General features: G+C 56.9%; 1 protein-coding gene across 33 annotated transcripts in view; it reads right to left on the reverse strand.

Moving 5' to 3' along the window:
* Positions 1–17,663, reverse strand: part of OBSCN (obscurin, cytoskeletal calmodulin and titin-interacting RhoGEF) — a 156,058-nt gene that overhangs the window by 62,266 nt on the left and 76,129 nt on the right. For 23 of the 33 annotated variants that reach the window (XM_030315066.1, XM_030315285.1, XM_030315196.1 and 20 more), the window contains 13 exons: positions 15,609–15,881; positions 14,743–15,009; positions 14,333–14,599; positions 12,490–12,762; positions 11,910–12,176; positions 10,889–11,155; positions 10,538–10,801; positions 9,957–10,220; positions 6,991–7,254; positions 6,387–6,650; positions 2,400–2,663; positions 976–1,239; positions 374–637 (listed from right to left, as the gene is read on the reverse strand). In XM_030315066.1, the coding sequence (XP_030170926.1) occupies positions 374–637; positions 976–1,239; positions 2,400–2,663; positions 6,387–6,650; positions 6,991–7,254; positions 9,957–10,220; positions 10,538–10,801; positions 10,889–11,155; positions 11,910–12,176; positions 12,490–12,762; positions 14,333–14,599; positions 14,743–15,009; positions 15,609–15,881 (3,462 nt within the window). Of the gene's footprint in view, positions 1–373; positions 638–975; positions 1,240–1,805; positions 2,070–2,399; positions 2,664–3,196; positions 3,461–6,386; positions 6,651–6,990; positions 7,255–9,956; positions 10,221–10,537; positions 10,802–10,888; positions 11,156–11,909; positions 12,177–12,489; positions 12,763–14,332; positions 14,600–14,742; positions 15,010–15,608; positions 15,882–17,663 lie in introns of all 33 variants that reach the window. The other 10 variants (XM_030315328.1, XM_030315083.1, XM_030315110.1 and 7 more) reach the window with 10 other exon arrangements.

The following is a 17,663-nucleotide window of genomic DNA, read 5'->3' on the forward strand; positions in this document are numbered from 1 at the left end:
TACAGCGTGGCCGTGGCCTCTTTGATGGTTCATCAAGCCTCATGCTTTGTATGACTCTGGCTAGCATGGCTGGAGAGTCGGACACAGAATGGAGAATTGTTGAGGGCAGGACACAGTAGCACAGAGGACAAGACAGACTCCCACAGGACAACAGAACTAGCAGGGACTGACAGGTCAAAAGTGGCTTGGATGCTGGCTTCTCTTGGTTCATACAACCACCCAGGGAAGGGGAGACATTTCACGAAGTAACAGTGGAGGGTGACATCAGAGAATGGGGGAGAGAAAGAACGTGAACATGGAATGAGTGCACACGGACATCACGAGTCACTTGGACACTAGATCACAGCTCTGCTTGGCCACACACAGTCTTTACCCCTGACGGTCACCGTGGCTGACGTTCTCTCCTGCCCGCACACACACGAGTACTCCCCGGCATCTGCCACGGCCAGGTCACGGATCTCCAGCTCACACACCGTCCCATCCTGTCTCAGGCTCACTCTGTCCCCGGCTCTGAGGGTCTCAGACCCCTTCTTCCACTCCACGGGGACCGCCTTGCTCAGCTCACAGCGCAGCGTGGCCGTGGCCCCTTCCGTGGCCTCTTCCTTCCTCAGGCTCTTTGTGAACTTGGCGGGCAGGGCTGGGGAGAGCCAAGGATCAGGAGGACTCCAGGCTGTCTCGAGGACTCTATGTCCAGGACGAGACACCCACAAGCACCACACAAACTGCCCAGGGCCACAACACGAATGAGTGAAAGGAGCACAGAGTGGGTGAGGAAACAGTCCAGGAAAGGCAAACACAAGCCTGGACACAGACACCAGAACAAATACTTGACAAGGAGATGGAGGCTTGGAGTTCCCAGGGGGACACTGCTGGAGACACACATATGTCCACGGAGTCTGACAGGGAGATGGTGGTGACATAGCAACAATATGCAACACCAAGACATTGGCCCACGTGGACACACATGATCTTTACCCCTGACAGTCAGCATAGCTGATGTCCTCTCCTGCCCGCACACACACGAGTACTCCCCGGCATCCACCATAGCCAGGCCACGGATCTCCAGCTCACACACGTTTCCTTCCTGCCTCAGGCTGACTCTGTCCCCAGCTCTGAGGGTCTCAGACCCCTTCCTCCACTCCACGGGGGCCACCTTGCTTAACTCACAGCACAGCTTTGCTGTGGCCCCTTCCATGGCCTCTTCCTTCTTCAGGCTCTTTGTGAACTTGGCAGGCAGGCCTGGGGATGGTCAGAAAGACACAGACATGATCACTGTCTGAGCACTTAGACAAGACATGACATGAACAGCGAAGTTAACACACAAATCCAACTGGGCATGGGCCAAATGCTAAGTGTGCTAAATGTGCTGTGTGTTGTGGTTTCCCTCAGCCCAGCCTGTGCACAATGTGGCTGTGGCCTCTTCTGTGGCTCCTCATGCCTCATACTTTGTATGACTCTGGCCAGCATGGCTCGGAAACAGCCAAGAAGCAGGGAGCACAGTAGGCTCTCTGGGCACTTGTGTCCAAGATGGTACCCACACAAGGATCCCACAACTGCAGAGGGCCGTGGGGCTTATGAGATACACATGCACCAACAGGAGGTGGCAAATGGCCTTGCAGAAACAAGGGGCACAAGGACTGACACCAACAGCAGGACATGTGCTGGATAACAATAAGGATCCAGGAGACCCTGAAACCACAGTTGAATAGAGACAATTGCCCACGAGTCCTACACAGAAGATGGTGATATGGTGACAATGTGCCCACATCGAGCCACTGGTTCACATGGTCACAAATGGTTTTTACCCCTGACAGTCAGCGTGGCTGATGTTCTTTCCTGTCCGCACACACACGAGTACTCCCCGGTGTCCACTAAGGCCAGCTCACGGATCTCCAGCTCACACACCATCCCATCCTGTCTCAGGCTCACTCTGTCCCCCGCTCTGAGGGTCTTGGGCCCCTTCCTCCACTCCACGGGGACCGCCTTGCTCAGCTCACAGTGCATAATGGCTGTAGCCCCTTCGGTGGCCTCTTCCTTCCTCAGGGTCTTTGTGAACTTGGTGGGCAGGGCTGGGGAGAGCCAAGGAGGACTCCAGGCTCTCTTGGGGACTCTATGTCCAGGACGAGACACCCACAAGCACCACACAAACTGCCCAGGGCCACAACACGAATGAGTGAATGGAGCACAGAGTGGGTGAGGAAACAGTCCAGGAAAGGCAAACACAAGCCTGGACACAGACACCAGAACAAATACTTGACAAGGAGATGGAGGCTTGGAGTTCCCAGGGGGACACAGCTCAAGACACACAGATGCCCACAGTCTGACAGGGAGATGGTGGCGATAATGGACAACATGCAGACACCAAGACATTGGCCCACGTGGCCACACATGACCTTTACCCCTGACAGTCAGCATGGCCGATGTCCTCTCCTGCCCGCACACACACGAGTACTCCCCGGCATCCTCCATGGCCACACCACGGATCTCCAGCTCACACATGTTTCCATCCTGCCTCAGGCTGACTCTGTCCCCAGCTCTGAGGGTCACGGACCCCTTCTTCCACTCCACAGGGGATGCCTTGCTTAACTCACAGTGTAGCTTTGCCGTGGCCCCTTCCATGACCTCTTCCTTTCTCAGGCTCTTTGTGAACTTGGCGGGCACAGCTGGGGATGGTCAGAAAGACACAGACACAGTCACGGTCTCTGAGCACATGGACGAGACAGGACACAAGTAACACAGAAAAGACAAATAAATGGACACGGGCCATTTACTAAGTGTGTTGAGCACACACTATGGGTTGTGGTTTCCCTCAGGCTGTCCTGTGCACAGTATGGCCATGGCCTCTTTGATTGCTCCTCAAGCCTCATAATGTGTATGATTCTGGCTAGCACAGCTGGCGAGTCAGACACAGGACAGAGGATTGGTGAGGGCAGGACACAATAGCACAGAGGAAAAGACAGAGTCCCATGGGACAACAGGACCAGCAATGACCAAGGAGTGGGTAAGTGGCTGGGATGCTGTCTTCCAGTGGTTCACACAACAGCCCAGAAGGGGAGAGATTCGATGGAGTAACAGGGCAGGTGACACCAGAGAATGTGAGAGAGAAAGAACGTGAAAACAGAATGAGTGCAGATGGATGTCATGAAGTCAACTGGACACCAGATCACAGCTCTGCTTGGCCACACGTGGTCTTTACCCCTGATGGTCAGCATAGCCGACCTCCTCTCCTGCCCACACATGTATGAGTACTCTCTAGCATCTGCCACGGCCAGGCCACAGATCTTCAGCTCACACATGGTCCCATCCTGCCTCAGGCTCACTCTGTCTCCAGCTTTGAGGGTCTTGGACCCCTTCCTCCACTGCACAGGGGCTGCCTTGCTCAGCTCACAGTTCAGTGTGGCTGTGTCCCCTTCCATGGCTTCCTGGGTCTTCAGATTTTGGATGAACTGAGCAGGCAGTGCTGTGGAGGGTCAGATGGATAGAAGTCATCAATCCCTCTGGAGGATTTGGGGCATGACGTGAACACTTGGGATCAACAAAGCAGAAGTATGGAGGAGGACAGGCAGATCAGCTCATGTTCGACTGCAATGGCCTCTGGCATCTTGCCCTGAGGGGCATTTTACCCAGGGGCTGCCTCCTTCCAGGTGTCATGTCTTCTCAATATCCTCATACCCCGACCTTTCGTACTAGCCCAGCTCTGGCCTCACCTGCACTGAGCTTGAAGCCAGGCTCCTCCCACTCACACATGACGTTATGGCTCTTTCATGGAAGAATGCCCATGAGGCACCTCGGGTCATGACATTCACTGCTCCACTGCTGCTTCTCACCCCATGTTTCCCAGCCAAAGCAGGGCATCCATCTCTTGCTGCCCACACCTGGGCTCATTGCACTCTATCCCCACCCACACTAGGCCCTCTCTGCTCCACCTCACATGTTCTTGTCCAGACTCCACCAGACACTCACTCTCCTGCTCAGATTTCCAAGACTATGATGGATGCAGCCATGGCCTTTTAACCACACCCCTGGGCCCTTGTCACCTGGAATTCCAACTGTAGGCACAATGAGGTCCTAAAGTTACAGGTGACCAGTGTCCACCCTAGTCACACCATGTTGTGGGGTGACTCCCGTACCCCAAATTCATGTCAAGGCCCCAGGGGGCCTCAGAACAGGGCTGGAGATGGAGTCTTTAAAGAGGTGGTTAAGGTAAAAGGGGGTCACTAGGGTGGGCCCTGATCTTATATGACTGGATCCCTATCAGAAGAGGACATTGGGACACACACACAGACACACACACACACACACACACACACACAGAGGGACAGCTACGTGAAGACACAGGACATGAGAAGGCAGTCATCTGCAAGCCAATGAGAGGACTCTGGAGGAACCAGCCCTGTCCTGACTGGATCCCAGACTCCAGCCTCCAGGACTGGGAGACTACACGTTTCCAATGTCAAGGCCACTTCTCAATATCTCAGTCATGCCTGTTTTGATAGCAGGAGCGGTTCCTGCCATAACAAAGGCCTCAAGTTCTAGAACCAGCTTTGGAACTGATGTTGAGTGAAGGCTGGGTTTTGACAGACAGCCGGATAGATCTAGATTGCCTGGAGTAGATCATGGGAGCAGGGGTCAGTATAGGCATTACGGCACTTCTGGTGAGGCCCAAATCGGCAATGAGAAACAGCTGACTGGACACTTTCAGGAAAGTAGTATCTGTAGGAAGTATCAAGGAACCTGGATGAATTCTGCCCAGTCTGTGGGTGGATGAATTCTGCCCAGAATCTGTGGAAGGTGGGCCTCGTGAGCAGTGAACTTGCACTGGTTAGCTGAAAGATCTCCAAGAAGAGAGTTGAGGGAGCATCCTGATTTCTTCTCACTCCTTGTGGTGAAACACAGGTAAGAGCAGGGCAGAAGCGGGAACAGAGGTAGGGTCACCCAGGCAGGGTGTGCGGAAGGCTGGTCTGATGAGCCACACTCCTGAGAGCTGCATGGGAGACCAACGAAGTTTTGGAGAGCATGCAGAAATGCTACAGCCACGCCTGAATCAGAGAGGCGAAGGCTGAAATGGAGGAAACCATCAGACTTCCAGGGGTCCTACGGGATGCACCCATGGAGCTGCCCAACTGTGGACACGTATCACTCGTCAAGAAGGGCAAAGAAGGAAAGCAAGGGAAATTCAGAGGCTGCAGGGCTGCCACGGCATGGGATCCACAGGCCAGGCCACATCTACCCACAGCCCACGGCACCACTTGTGGGCCCAGAGGACAGAGCATTGAGCCAGAGGCTCCTTGTCCAGCCTTAAAATCCAGGAGTCTTTCCTGCCCAGTGTCGTGTCTCCAGGGACCAGGGACCTCTTCCCTCATTTCCGTTTCTCCCCTTCAGAACAGGAATGCGCGTCCGGTACATGTCCTGCGGCTGCGTTTGGGAGGTGTGCAGTCTGACCTCGCAGGTTCATGGCTGAGAGGAAGCCACCTTGAGTGTCACCCAAACCTGGTGCACATGCTTCCATCACACTCTGGATTCTGTGGTGACACTGGACTCAGGTAAGGCTTTGGAGCCTTGGGGACGGGGTGTGCATACGCTGCACGTGGGAAGGACATGCATTTCCAGGGATGTAAGAGGGCAGAGTGTCACGCACAAACTTGTCCCACCAGCAAATTGTATCCTGGAGTTGTACCCCCGAGACCTCAGAATATGAGCACATATGGAAATATGATTACCCTTCAGAGGGGTAATTAGGGTAAAGAAGGTCACTGGGCGGGTCATTAATCATGCTGGCATCCTAACAAGAGGGGATCAGGACACGAATAAAGGGACAGCCACGTGAGGACATGGGAGGAGACAATGTGTACACTCTAAGGACGGATGCTCCTGGGTCCCAACACCTGGATTCAGACTTCCAGCCACTACGAGTGTGGGACCCGTGACAGTGTTTGTCCTGCAGCCCAAGCCAAGTGGGACAGAGCCCTTCAGAGGGCAATCAAACCCTGTCACCAAAGGAGGGCCTGGCCTGTCGGGCCACCTTATCCCTGAACACCCCAGTGCTGCCCTCAGTCCTCCTTCACACATTCGTCATGTGTATGACATGCTCCCAGCCCCACACCTGGGCCCAGGATGCGTGCCCATCCGCAGCCCGATCACAGGCCAGGAGCCCTGGGCCATTCTCCTGGACTGTGATGCCCATCTGTACATGTTTTCCTGGGGGTCCCCGTACCATCCACCCCGGGGCCTGGACAGGACTGACCAGTGTGTTCTTAGTGTGAGACTGTGGGATGCTCCACATGGCTATCGTGTGGTCCTAGAGAGACAGCAACATTGAGAGACATAGGGGAACAAAGACCAAGAGGCAGGGGGAAGTCACTCAGGTGGCCACACACAGTCTTTACCTCTGACGGTCAGTGTGGCCGATGTCCTCTCCTGCTCACACACACACGAGTACTCCCCAGCATCCTCCATGGTCAGGCCACGGATCTCCAGCTCACACATGGTCCCGTCCTGCCTCAAGCTGACTCTGTCCCCAGCTCTGAGGGTCTTGGGCCCCTTCCTCCACTCCACAGGGGCCTCCTTGCTCAGCTCACAGTGCAGAGTGGCCGTGGCCCCTTCTGTGGCCTCTTCCTTCCTCAGGCTCTTTGTGAACTTGGCAGGCAGGGCTGGGGAGAACCAAGGATCAGGAGGACTCCAGACTGTCTCGGGGACTCTATGTCCAGGACAAGACACCCACAAGCACAACACAAAGTGCCTAGGGCCACGGCATGAATGAGTGAATGGAGCACAGGGTGGATAGGAGGCAAATGGCCCAGGAAAGACAGACACAAGCCCAGACACAACATCAGGACAAATACTGGATGGGGAGATGAAGGCTAGAGTCCCCAGGAGGACACAGCTGGAGAGGCACAGATGCCCACGGAGTCTGACAGGGAGAAGATGGTGACATAGTCACAGTGTGGAGACACCAAGCCACAGGGCCACATGACTACACTCAATCTTTACCTCTGACAGTCAGCGTGGTCGAAGTCTTCTCCTGCCCGCACACACACGAGTACTCCCCGGCATCTGCCACAGCCAGGCCGTGGATCTCCAGCTCACACACAGTTCTGTCCTGCCTCAGGCTGACTCTGTCCCCAGCTCTGAGGGTCTCAGACCCCTTTTTCCACTCCACGGGGGCCACCTTGCTTAACTCACAGTGCAGCTTTGCTGTGGCCCCTTCTGTGGCCTCTTCCTTCCTCAGGCTCTTTGTGAACTTGGCGGGCAGGGCTGGGGAGGAACAAGGTGACACAGAGAGCATCAGACCAAGTAACTTAAGAAGTCAGGATGTGGACACTCAACAATGAAATACACCCTGGAGCAAATAGGAAATCAAAGAATGGACACATGGACACATGGGTGGATCACAGTGTGTGGGGGCTGGGCAGCAGGGAGACAGAGGAGCTGGCATCCACAGTGGACCTCAGGACATGGACACATGCATGGGAATGGTCATAGTGCCCACAGAACAGATAGACAGAGTGGCCAACGGGGACATCTGCCAGCATCTTCCATGGTCAATCCTGTCTTAGACTGTACCTGATGCTAGATTCAAGGTCCCAGGTCCCTCATCCACCTCGCATACCCCAGGCTGCCCTGCTTAGACCACATCATGGCCGCAGCCTCTGACAGCTGCTCCCAGACTAGAGGGCACCCATGCTCCATGAGGTCACCCGGTGCTCCTATGGCAAAGATGCTATGTTCATCCACACAGTTCAAGCACCATAGGGGCCCGGGTGCTCCTAGGATACCCTCGGGATGTGGGGGGTGGCCTCATCCTACCTTGTTTCATCTGCTTCCCTGCAGGAAGTGACCAGGCTCCCATAAGGGCCCCTGAGGACCCGGGCCCCATCAGGGAGCCACCAGCCACACCATGGCAGGGCCTGTTCTGAGCCCCCATTCCCAAGAGTCTCGGGCCCCTCGCACCACTGCACAAGTTCCTCCCAGAGCCCGCTCAGGCCCCAGGACCTTGGTGTAGGGGTTGTCAGGCCTGAGAGGAGCAGACACACGCACAGAGAGCAAATGAGAAATGGCCACAGATATCAACCTGGCAACACAGCTGCCTTTTGGAGGCAGGGCCTCGGGGACAGCAGGCAGGATGACCCATGGCAGGCAGCTCCACTGCATAGGGACTCCCACCTGCCCCTCACAGGGCCTGTCATCCCTAACCCCTGGACCAGCCTCCTGTCCTGCCCTGCATCCTGAATCCCACCATGTCTGAGATGCCCCACTCCCAAAAGACTTCCTGCCAATGCTGTGAGCAGACCTACCCACCTGTCAGCATCAGACCTGGACCCCACCTCCACATGGATGTCCCCCTGCCTTCCTGGGCATGGCACACATGACCTTCCCCTCCGTCACCCGCCACATTCCATCCATACCCACTGTCACCTCCACACCTGCTTCACCTCACCTCCATACCTGCCTCACCTCATGTCCACACCCACCTCACCTTCCTGACCACCTTACCTCACATCACCTTACCTCATCCACCTCACCTCATCTCCACACCCACCTTACCTCACCTCCATATCCACTTCACCTCTCCACACCCACCTCACCTTCCTCACCCACCTCATCTCACTTTCCACACTCACCCACCTCACCTCCATATCCACCTCACCTGACCTCATCCACCTCAATTCACCTTCCTCACCCACCTCACCCCTACACCTGCCTCACCTCATGTCCACACCTACCTCACCTTCTTGATCTACCTTACCTCACATCACCTCACCTCATCCATCTCACCTCACCTCCACACCACTTCACTTCTACAATCACCTCACCTCACCTTCACACCCACCTTACTTCCACACCCACATAACCTCCACACCTGCCTTGCCATACCTCCACACCTGCCTTGCCACACCTCCACACCTGCCTCATCTCCACAATCACCTCATCTCACCACTACACCCACTTCACCTCATCCACCTTGCCTCATCTCCAGCCTGCCTCAATTCACCTCCACACCCCCCCACCTCCACAATCACCTCCCCTCCCCTCCACACCCACCTCACTTCTCTCCACACCCATCTCACCTCACCTGCACACCCACCTCGCCTCACCTGCACACCCACCTCGCCTCACCTCCACACCTGCCTCACCTCCACAATCACCTCACCTCACCTCATTTTTCTTATTCACCTCACCTCAACACCCTTCACCTTCACACCCATCCATCCACCTTACCTCAACACCCATCTAATCTCACTTCCACACCTATCACCTCACTTCACTTTATCTCTGCATCTATACCCAGACTTCATGTCACCTCAACTCAACTCACCCCCACACACACAGACCTCCCCTCAACTCACGCTACACACCCAATCTAACCTCACTTCACCTCACACACTTTCTACATAAACTCACCTCATTCACCTTCCACCTCACATGATTCACCTCATAGTCTACATCTACCTCACCACATCTTACCTCCAAACCCAACTCATCTCACCTCACCCCACCTCACTCTGCACACCTTGACCTTGCCTCCATCCACCCTCCACATCCACACTTCACCCCCACATCTCTTCCATGTCCCTGCATGTGTTTCCTGGCTCCCCTCCTCAGTCAGCCTCTCAGTATCGCTGCGTTGAGTGCCAAGCTTCGATCTAGTTCCTAGCTCCTCCGTGGCACGTTCCCTCCAGAGAACTCATGAAGTCTGTAATCCTCAGTTGTAGTGTAGGATGCCCCCCATTTCTCCCTGAGATGTAACCCCCTGAGGGCAGAAAGAACCTTATTCTCTGCAGTTTATTTGGGATGAGCCTCACACAAGCAGATGCTAGAGACTCATGCTGCAGGATGCAGGAGACAGAGGCAGAGAGGCAGAAGGACCCTATGGCGACCAGAGCAGAACAACAGGACATGACACAGCTTTTTGAGACATGGAGACACTGCTCCACATGACCACACAAAATCCTTACCCCTGACAGTCAGTGTGGCCGACGTCCTCTCCTGCCCGCACACACATGAGTATTCCCCAGCGTCCACCACAGCCAGGTCACAGATCTCCAGCTCACACATGGTCCCATCCTGCCTCAGGCTGACTCTGCCCCCAGCTCTGAGGGTCTCAGACCCTTTCCTCCACTCCACAGGGGCCTCCTTGCTCAGCTCACAGTGCAGAGTGGCTGTGGCCCCTTCTGTGGCATCCTTGCTTCTCAGTCTCCCTATGAACTCAGCAGGCAGGGCTGGGAAGTCAGACATAGAAGATCAGATTCTCTGGAGATTTTGGGGGGTGGTGGTACATGATGGGACAGATGACAAGACAGACTTCTACAGAACAACAGGACCAGCAGTGACCAAGGAGTGGTAAGTGGCTGGGATACTGGCTTCTCACAGTTCACACAACAGCCCAGGAAGGGGAGAGATTCCACAGAGTAACGGGTGGAGGGTGACACCAGAGAATGTGGGAGAGAAAGAACATGAACATGGAATGAGAGCAGATGGACATCACAAAGTCAACTGGACACCAAATCATGACTGCTTGGCCACACGTGGTCTTTACCCCTGACGGTCATCATGGCTGAAGTCCTCTCCTGCCCACACACACACGAGTACTCCCCAGAATCTGCCACGGCCAGGCCACGGATCTCCAGCTCACACATGGTCCCGTCCTGCCTCAGGCTGATTCTGTCCCCGGCTCTGAGGGTCTCAGACCCCTTCCTCCACTCCACGGGAGCCTCCTTGCTCAGCTCACAGCGCAGCGTGGCTGTGGCCCCTTCTGAGGCCTCCTTGCTTCTCAGTCTCCCTATGAACTCTGCAGGCAGGGCTACAACAGGGCCCAACAGGGAATGTCACCTTTGACCTCCCACAAGAATGAAAGGAGCATGTGGGCAAGGCAGGCACGCATGCTTACCCTTCACTGTGAGCATGGCCAAGGTCATCTGGTCCCCGAAGTGGCAGGAGTACTGCCCGGTGTCCTGGGGCCGCAGGTCCCGGACCACCAGCTCCAGCACTGCACCCTCCTGACGCAGGCTGTACTTGCCTCCGGGCCGCAGAACCTCATCTCCACGGCGCCACTCTACAGGCGCGGCCATGGATGACAGCACACAGCGCAGTGTGGCAGCTCCACCCTCCGGCACCTCCAGGTCCTTCAGCCCCTCACGGAACCACACCGGCCGTGCTGCAAGCAGGCACAGGCTTGGCTTGACCCCTCCATCCTGCACCCCAGCTGAGGGCCCCTGGGGTTGGGGACAGCTGAGGACACAGCAGCCAGAGGGCTCAGGCAGGCCCTCCTCACCCTTTCTACACTGGGGGTTATGGGCAGCGAACTCCAAAACTCTGTCCTCTGGGGGGGGCAAACGGTTGGGAAAAGAACTGTGTCCCCCACCCTAATTCATATGCTGGAGCCCCAACCCCCAGAACCTCAGGATGTGACTGTGTTTGGAGATGGAGTCTTTACAGAGGTGATTTCGGTAACCTGAGGTCATTGGGATGGGCCGAATCCCATGTATCTGAGCGATCACATAGGAGCTGAGGACACAGACGGAGAACTAAGCCAGAACATAGGCAGGGGGTGGTGTGTGCAAACCAAGGAGAGAGGCCTCAGTGGGGAAACAGCCCCGCCCACACCTGGATCTCAGACTTCCCCCTCCAGGACTGGGACACAGTAAATGTCCATGGTTTAACTGGTCTGTGGATCCATGGTATTTGTCATGTGGTCTATGCTGAGACACTTGGAGATGAACCAAGCCAGGAGGAGGGGACACAGAGATGTCAGAAAACAAGACATAGGAATGAAGCAAGTCAGACGCTGCTGGTCAGGAGACACAGGTGAAAGATGGTCAACTCTACCAAAGCAGCAGACACCTGGACATGCACAAGGGGGGCCACAGGCTCCCCCACACAGAGAGTAGGACATGAGCCCAGGAACTCACCGTGGACCCTGACAATGGAGCTGCTCCAGGAGCCCCCGGCCTCACACTTGTAGCGCCCACCATCCTGCACAGTGGTACCCTTGATGACCAGCTGGGCCCGGTGGCCCTCCTGGCTCAGCTGGCACCGGGCTGATGGCCGCAGGGTCTTTCCATCCTTGGTCCAGCACACGGGGCTGTCCGGGGCGGTAGTCTCACAGACCAAGGTCAGATCCTCCCCCTCTGTGACCGTGGCATCCGTGAGCTCCCGGGAGAAGACACTTGGCTTTTCTGGAGGTGCAGAGGAAAGCTCAGGAGGTGTGGGCCCCTGCCCCATGAGGCTGGGGTCACAAACGGGCTGCCGGGGATACAGAGCAGGCCTGGCATGGCCCAGCCCACACTTTGGAGACTGAGGGATCAGCTCTGCATACCACATGCCTCAATCACCTTCAAAGAGCCCCACCTCCCCGGGATCTGTGGGCCGGGCACCTTGTCTGTGAGCCCCAGGACCATGCTCTGCACATGGCCAAGATCTGCCTTCTACAAGGCTGCACCCTCAGCCTTATGGACCAGGCCCCATGCCGGCACTGGGCACACAGCCCACCTGTGACCCGAAGGGCAGCTGAGGTCCGCTGGTCCCCTGCCTCAAAGTGGATGGTGCCTGAGTCCTTGAGCGCCAGCTGCCGCAGGGTCAGCACGTGGTAGCCACCTGGCTGAACCTCAATCTCATTGAGCTCATTCGGGTGCAGGGGCGTCTTGTCCAGGAACCAGTGGACAGGCTCGTAGTCGGCAGGGGAGATGCGACAAGAGAAGGTGGCCGAAGAGCCCTCACGCACCTCCATGTCCTCCAGATCCTCTGTGATGAGCACTTTCCGGCCTGCAAGGCACAGACCGGCAAGTCACGGTCCCTTGCAGCCAGCTGCCAAGGGAAAGGGGCACTCCCCAAGACTGGGGGTGGGCTCACAGCTGGACTGAGTAAGGCTCAGAATGATGAAACCCAGAGCACAGAAAATGTATCAGAGCTCAACTGTCCACACGTGCGAGTTTTGGCTCCACTGATGAACCCCAAGCCCACTTCTGGGGTCCTTCTCAGAGCACATGGGGTGGGTCAGAGCGAGCCCTCCTCTCCCCAAACTCTTCTCCACACCTGCCTACGTCCATCTCCAAGGTCACAGAATGCAATTAAATCATGGATTAAAAGAAGAAATAGGAGGGCCCCTGGGTGACTCAGTCAGTTAAGCATCCAACCTTGACTCAGGACATGATCTCACAGCTCCTGGGTTCAAACCCCATGTCTGTGTTGACAGCTCAGAGCCTGTAGCCTGTTTCGGATTCTGTGTCTCCCTCTCTCTCTGCCCCTACCCCATTCATGCTCGCTCGCTCTCTCTCAAAAATGAATAAACATTAAAAAATATTTTTAAAAAAAGAAGTAGGAGTGTGAAAACAGTTGTGGCCATGTGAAAACTTAAATGCTTTGGAAGATTGGCGACGTGAAAAAACCCACTTCTGCAGCTGACCTAGGTGTGGGGAAGGCTCAGAGAGAAATCCTAATGATGGAGAGGGACTGTCTCCAGCCTTCTTCTGCACCTGCAGGTGTCTTACATCTATGGGACCACAAAAGGAACTCGTGGATGGCCCATTGGTGGGTGACGTGTGCAGGGCAGACAAGGAAACTGAGTCACAGACTGGTGCGCAAAGAAAAGGCTCTGGCCGCACAGCCAGATGGGCAAGTGTGTATTGTCTCTGAAGAGGATGCTGTGTGACAGCGTGTTTCTCACTTTAGCTGGTGTTTCCTGGATTAAGCATGAGTACGAGCTTTGTGACCAACCAGGGATTCTACTGTGCTTACAGAGTGGATGTGGTGTGAGCTCACTGGGCTTGCTGGATTTCACAGAAGAGGACAGGAAAAAAACCACAGCAAGGCTTCTTTGTTGTTCTTTCGTTATTTCCCACGGACGGAGCCCCCTGCCCCCGGGAGGGCCCTCCTCCTGACCTCCCTGAATGCTGGACCCTGGCGTTGGGAGGGGAGTGCACCATCCTGCCTGGACATCAATATGCCCTATGATTCTGGGCCAACCACGGACTGCATCGGGCCCCCACTTCCCCATCTGGGAGGTGGGAGAATAGCATTCATGCCGCCTGGCAGGTGCAACTGTTACTCCTCACACCTGGAGGCATCCCCAGGCCACACTCCCTGCAGAGCCCCGGTGTGGGGGCCAGGCACATTCCAGCACACAGGCTCTGAGCAAACAACTGTGTGAATTCATGAGGACACGTGCTCTTTAAAGGGATGTGTGTCCCTTTAGCAGGACCTCAGAGACGAGACCACCCAGGGCCAAGCTCCCAGGGATGGGGAAACTGAGGCTGGTCCCTGACAGCCTCCAAGCCCACTTTGAACAAAGCTTACTCCCAACCACACCCCCGGCCAGCATGGCACCAGGCCCCACCTTGCACCAGGAGCCGGGCCTGGGAACAGGCCTGGCCGATGTCACAGGTGTAGGTGTCGCTGTCCGCCTTCTCCAAGGCGCTGATGGTGAGCCTCAGGGTCAGGCCCTCCTGGCTGGGTGCGTGCTTCCCAGAGGCATGCAGCTCCGTGAGGCCCTTGCGCCAGATCACCACAGCTGCGGGACGCTCTGTCTTGCACGTGAACACGGCTGTGCCCTTCTCTTCCACATGCAGGTCGGTCAGCTCGTCTGTGAACCAGTTGGCCTTTTCTGGGAGGCAGTGGGAAGAAGTGGGGGTTGAAGGCTGTGCAGACCCCATGCCAGCCCCTCCGGACAGGGAACAGCCCCCACCATGGGCAGGGAGGGAGGGACAGAGGCCAGGGGACCCATCCCAGGGTCTCCTGTGGGGTCACCTTCCACACGGAGACTCGCTGTGCTCTTGGAAGCTTCTGTCTCACACGTGTATTCTCCTGAATCCTTGAGCGACACCGCACGGACCACCAGAGTGGCCCAAGTGCCTTCCGTGACCAGGTCATACTTCTGACTCTTGCGAATGGCCTTCCCGTCCTTTAGCCAGCGCACCGGGGTCCCGGCCCGAGACAGCTCACAGCTCATCACCACATCCTCACCCGGAGCAGCCTGCTGGTCTTCTAGAGGCTTCGTGATACCTGCCGGCCTCTCTGAAGAGAGCAGAGAGCAGAACAGCCCCCGTGAGGCATGGCCACACCCCAGCCGTGCTTAGGGTGAGGGCAGGGCAAGCACTACAGAGGTGGAGACCACAGGACCTTCTGGGGCCTCAAGGTCTGGAGTGCAAGAGGCCCCACAGTCACAAGGCAGGGGCCTGGGAGGGGAGATATGAGACCACAGACCCTCACACCTTGGTATCACTCAGAGCCCCAAGACTCAAAAGTGTGGCCACCGCCATTGCCAGCTGTGAATTGAATACCACCCACCTGCACCAGTATTTATACCAGGTACACAAGTTTAGGAATGCCAATGGTGATTTCACTAGCTCAGTGAGCAGTGAGCCCTAGGGGCCACCATGCTGTCAGGCCCCCAACCCTGCTCCTGCCCACAGACTGGAGGCTCTCGCCCCACAGAGTGAGCTCTCTGAGATGACCAGACACCCCTTGCACCCCAGCAGGTGCTTCTGGGCCTCCAACAGGGGAGCTCCCCGGGGACTGGGGGACTGTCCCCAGAAGCACCGTTTCTGGCCCGAGGCCCCACTCCACCCTCACCCCAGTAGAGACAGGCCCCCATCCCTGCACATGGTGCCCACCTCTGATGATGAGGGAGGCCTTGGAGGTGAGGTCCCGCACGGAGAACACCACCTCCCCAGCATCTCCAGGAGCCACATCTTGAACAACCAGGGTGTATTTGCGGCCCTGGCGTGTGGCCCGGAAGCGGCCAGAGCCACCCACTGTCTTCCCGCCAACTGTCCATATGGCCACATCGCTGGGGTTCTCATGGGACAGGACACACTCGAAGGTGCAGCTCTGGCCCTCCGGCACCTCCACCGACTTCAGCCTCTTGGTGATGCCCACGTGCAGGTCTGTGGGCCACGGAAGATGGTGGTCATGCCGGCCAGGCCCTCGGACACAAGCCTCTTAACACTGGCACTGTCAAGCCCGTTGCTGCCCCAGGTCAGACCCCACAAGGGGCAAGACCTCACTCCCTCCCTCCCCAGTCCCACTCCCCGCTAAGCAAATGTCTCCAGCTGGCCGAACCCTGTTGTATGGATCACAGAGAGCTGTGAGTGTAAACCAGCGTGGCCACCCTCCTAACTGCTACAGAACACTCACTGTGCAGAGAACATTCACTGTCCATGGTGGTGGCCAGCTCAAAGCTCCAGGAGGTGAAGGACAGGCCCGAACGAAGGAGCCATCCAGCTCCAGAACAAACTCACCATGCTGCCCTGCCCCATTCCCTGTCTCACCTCAAACCCTGGCCAGCCCACCAGGGACACGTCCCAGGGTGACTGCGGAGCGAGCCTGCCATGCACATGCAGGAGAGAGAATCGGACCAGAGGAGTGGGCCAGGACAGCAGTGCACACAGGAGGCCAGGCCTAGGCTGACAGTGACTTCTGAAGGGACCGTGTGTTCCAAGCCAGGGGGAAGGGGGGGCAATGCTGCCCTGCTGGCTGTGTAACCCATGGTGCAGCTCAACCTTTCTGAGGCAACTTGATAAACCAGAAATGTGGCCTGCCAACAACCACCTTCACCAGGCTATTCCTGTGGCCTGGAAGTCCTTCCAGAGCATCCTATGCCTGACATCTGGGCCTCTGCCATTAGCCACCCCCAAAAGGCGACCTTGACTGTGCTCCCTCTGTGGTTCCCACACCTGCCCACACACATCCCCTGATGTAGATTGAATGTCACTAGCCTGCATTGAATCCCTGGCATCTTAGGACTCTATCACTCATGGCCAGCCCAGTGTCCCCAAGAGCTCTTCTTTTCTTTTTTTTTTTTTTTTTTAATTTTTTTTCAACGTTTATTTATTTTTGGGACAGAGAGAGACAGAGCATGAACGGGGGAGGGGCAGAGAGAGAGGGAGACACAGAATCGGAAACAAGCTCCAGGCTCCGAGCCATCAGCCCAGAGCCTGACGCGGGGCTCGAACTCCCGGACCGCGAGATTGTGACCTGGCTGAAGTCGGACGCTTAACCGACTGCGCCACCCAGGCGCCCCGAGAGCTCTTCTTTTCAACGTCCCCGCCCCACTGTCTGCAACCTAGGCTTCTTAGGGACCATCAAGCCTGGTCTTCCAGGAGCCTGCCCCTCACCTCCTGGGCTCTACAAAGCAGCTCCTGGCACGGTTGAGCGGGTGGGCACCACAGTGGCAGGCCCCGCCTGCCCCCTGGACCCGTACCCGCCTCCTGGACCCAGACCCACCCCTGGGCCCGGCCCCGCCTCTGGCCGCGACCCCGCCTGCCCCCTGGACCCAGACCCACCAGTGGACAGGGCTCTGCCCCTGGACCCAGACCCTCTCCTAGACCCGGACCCGCCCCTAGAAACAGTTCCGCCCCTGGACTCAGATACATCCCTAGACCTAGCCCTGTCTGCCCCCTGGACCCAGACACGCCCCTGGACGCAGACCCGCCCCCTGGACCCAGCTCCGCCCCTGGACCCGGCCCTGTTCCTGCAACCAGCCTGCCCCTGAGATGGCCCCACCCCTAGAGATGGCCTCGCCCATGGACCCAGCTTTCCTGGAGCCTACTCCATGCCTTGGACCCGGCCCCACCCCATGGACTCTGGCCCTACCTTGGACCCGGACCCGCCCCTAGAGACGGCCTCGCCCCTGGCGACAACTCCGCCCCATGAACCCGTACGCTTCC

This window comes from Lynx canadensis, chromosome A1, assembly GCF_007474595.2.
Source record: "Lynx canadensis isolate LIC74 chromosome A1, mLynCan4.pri.v2, whole genome shotgun sequence".
NCBI lineage: Eukaryota > Metazoa > Chordata > Mammalia > Carnivora > Felidae > Lynx > Lynx canadensis.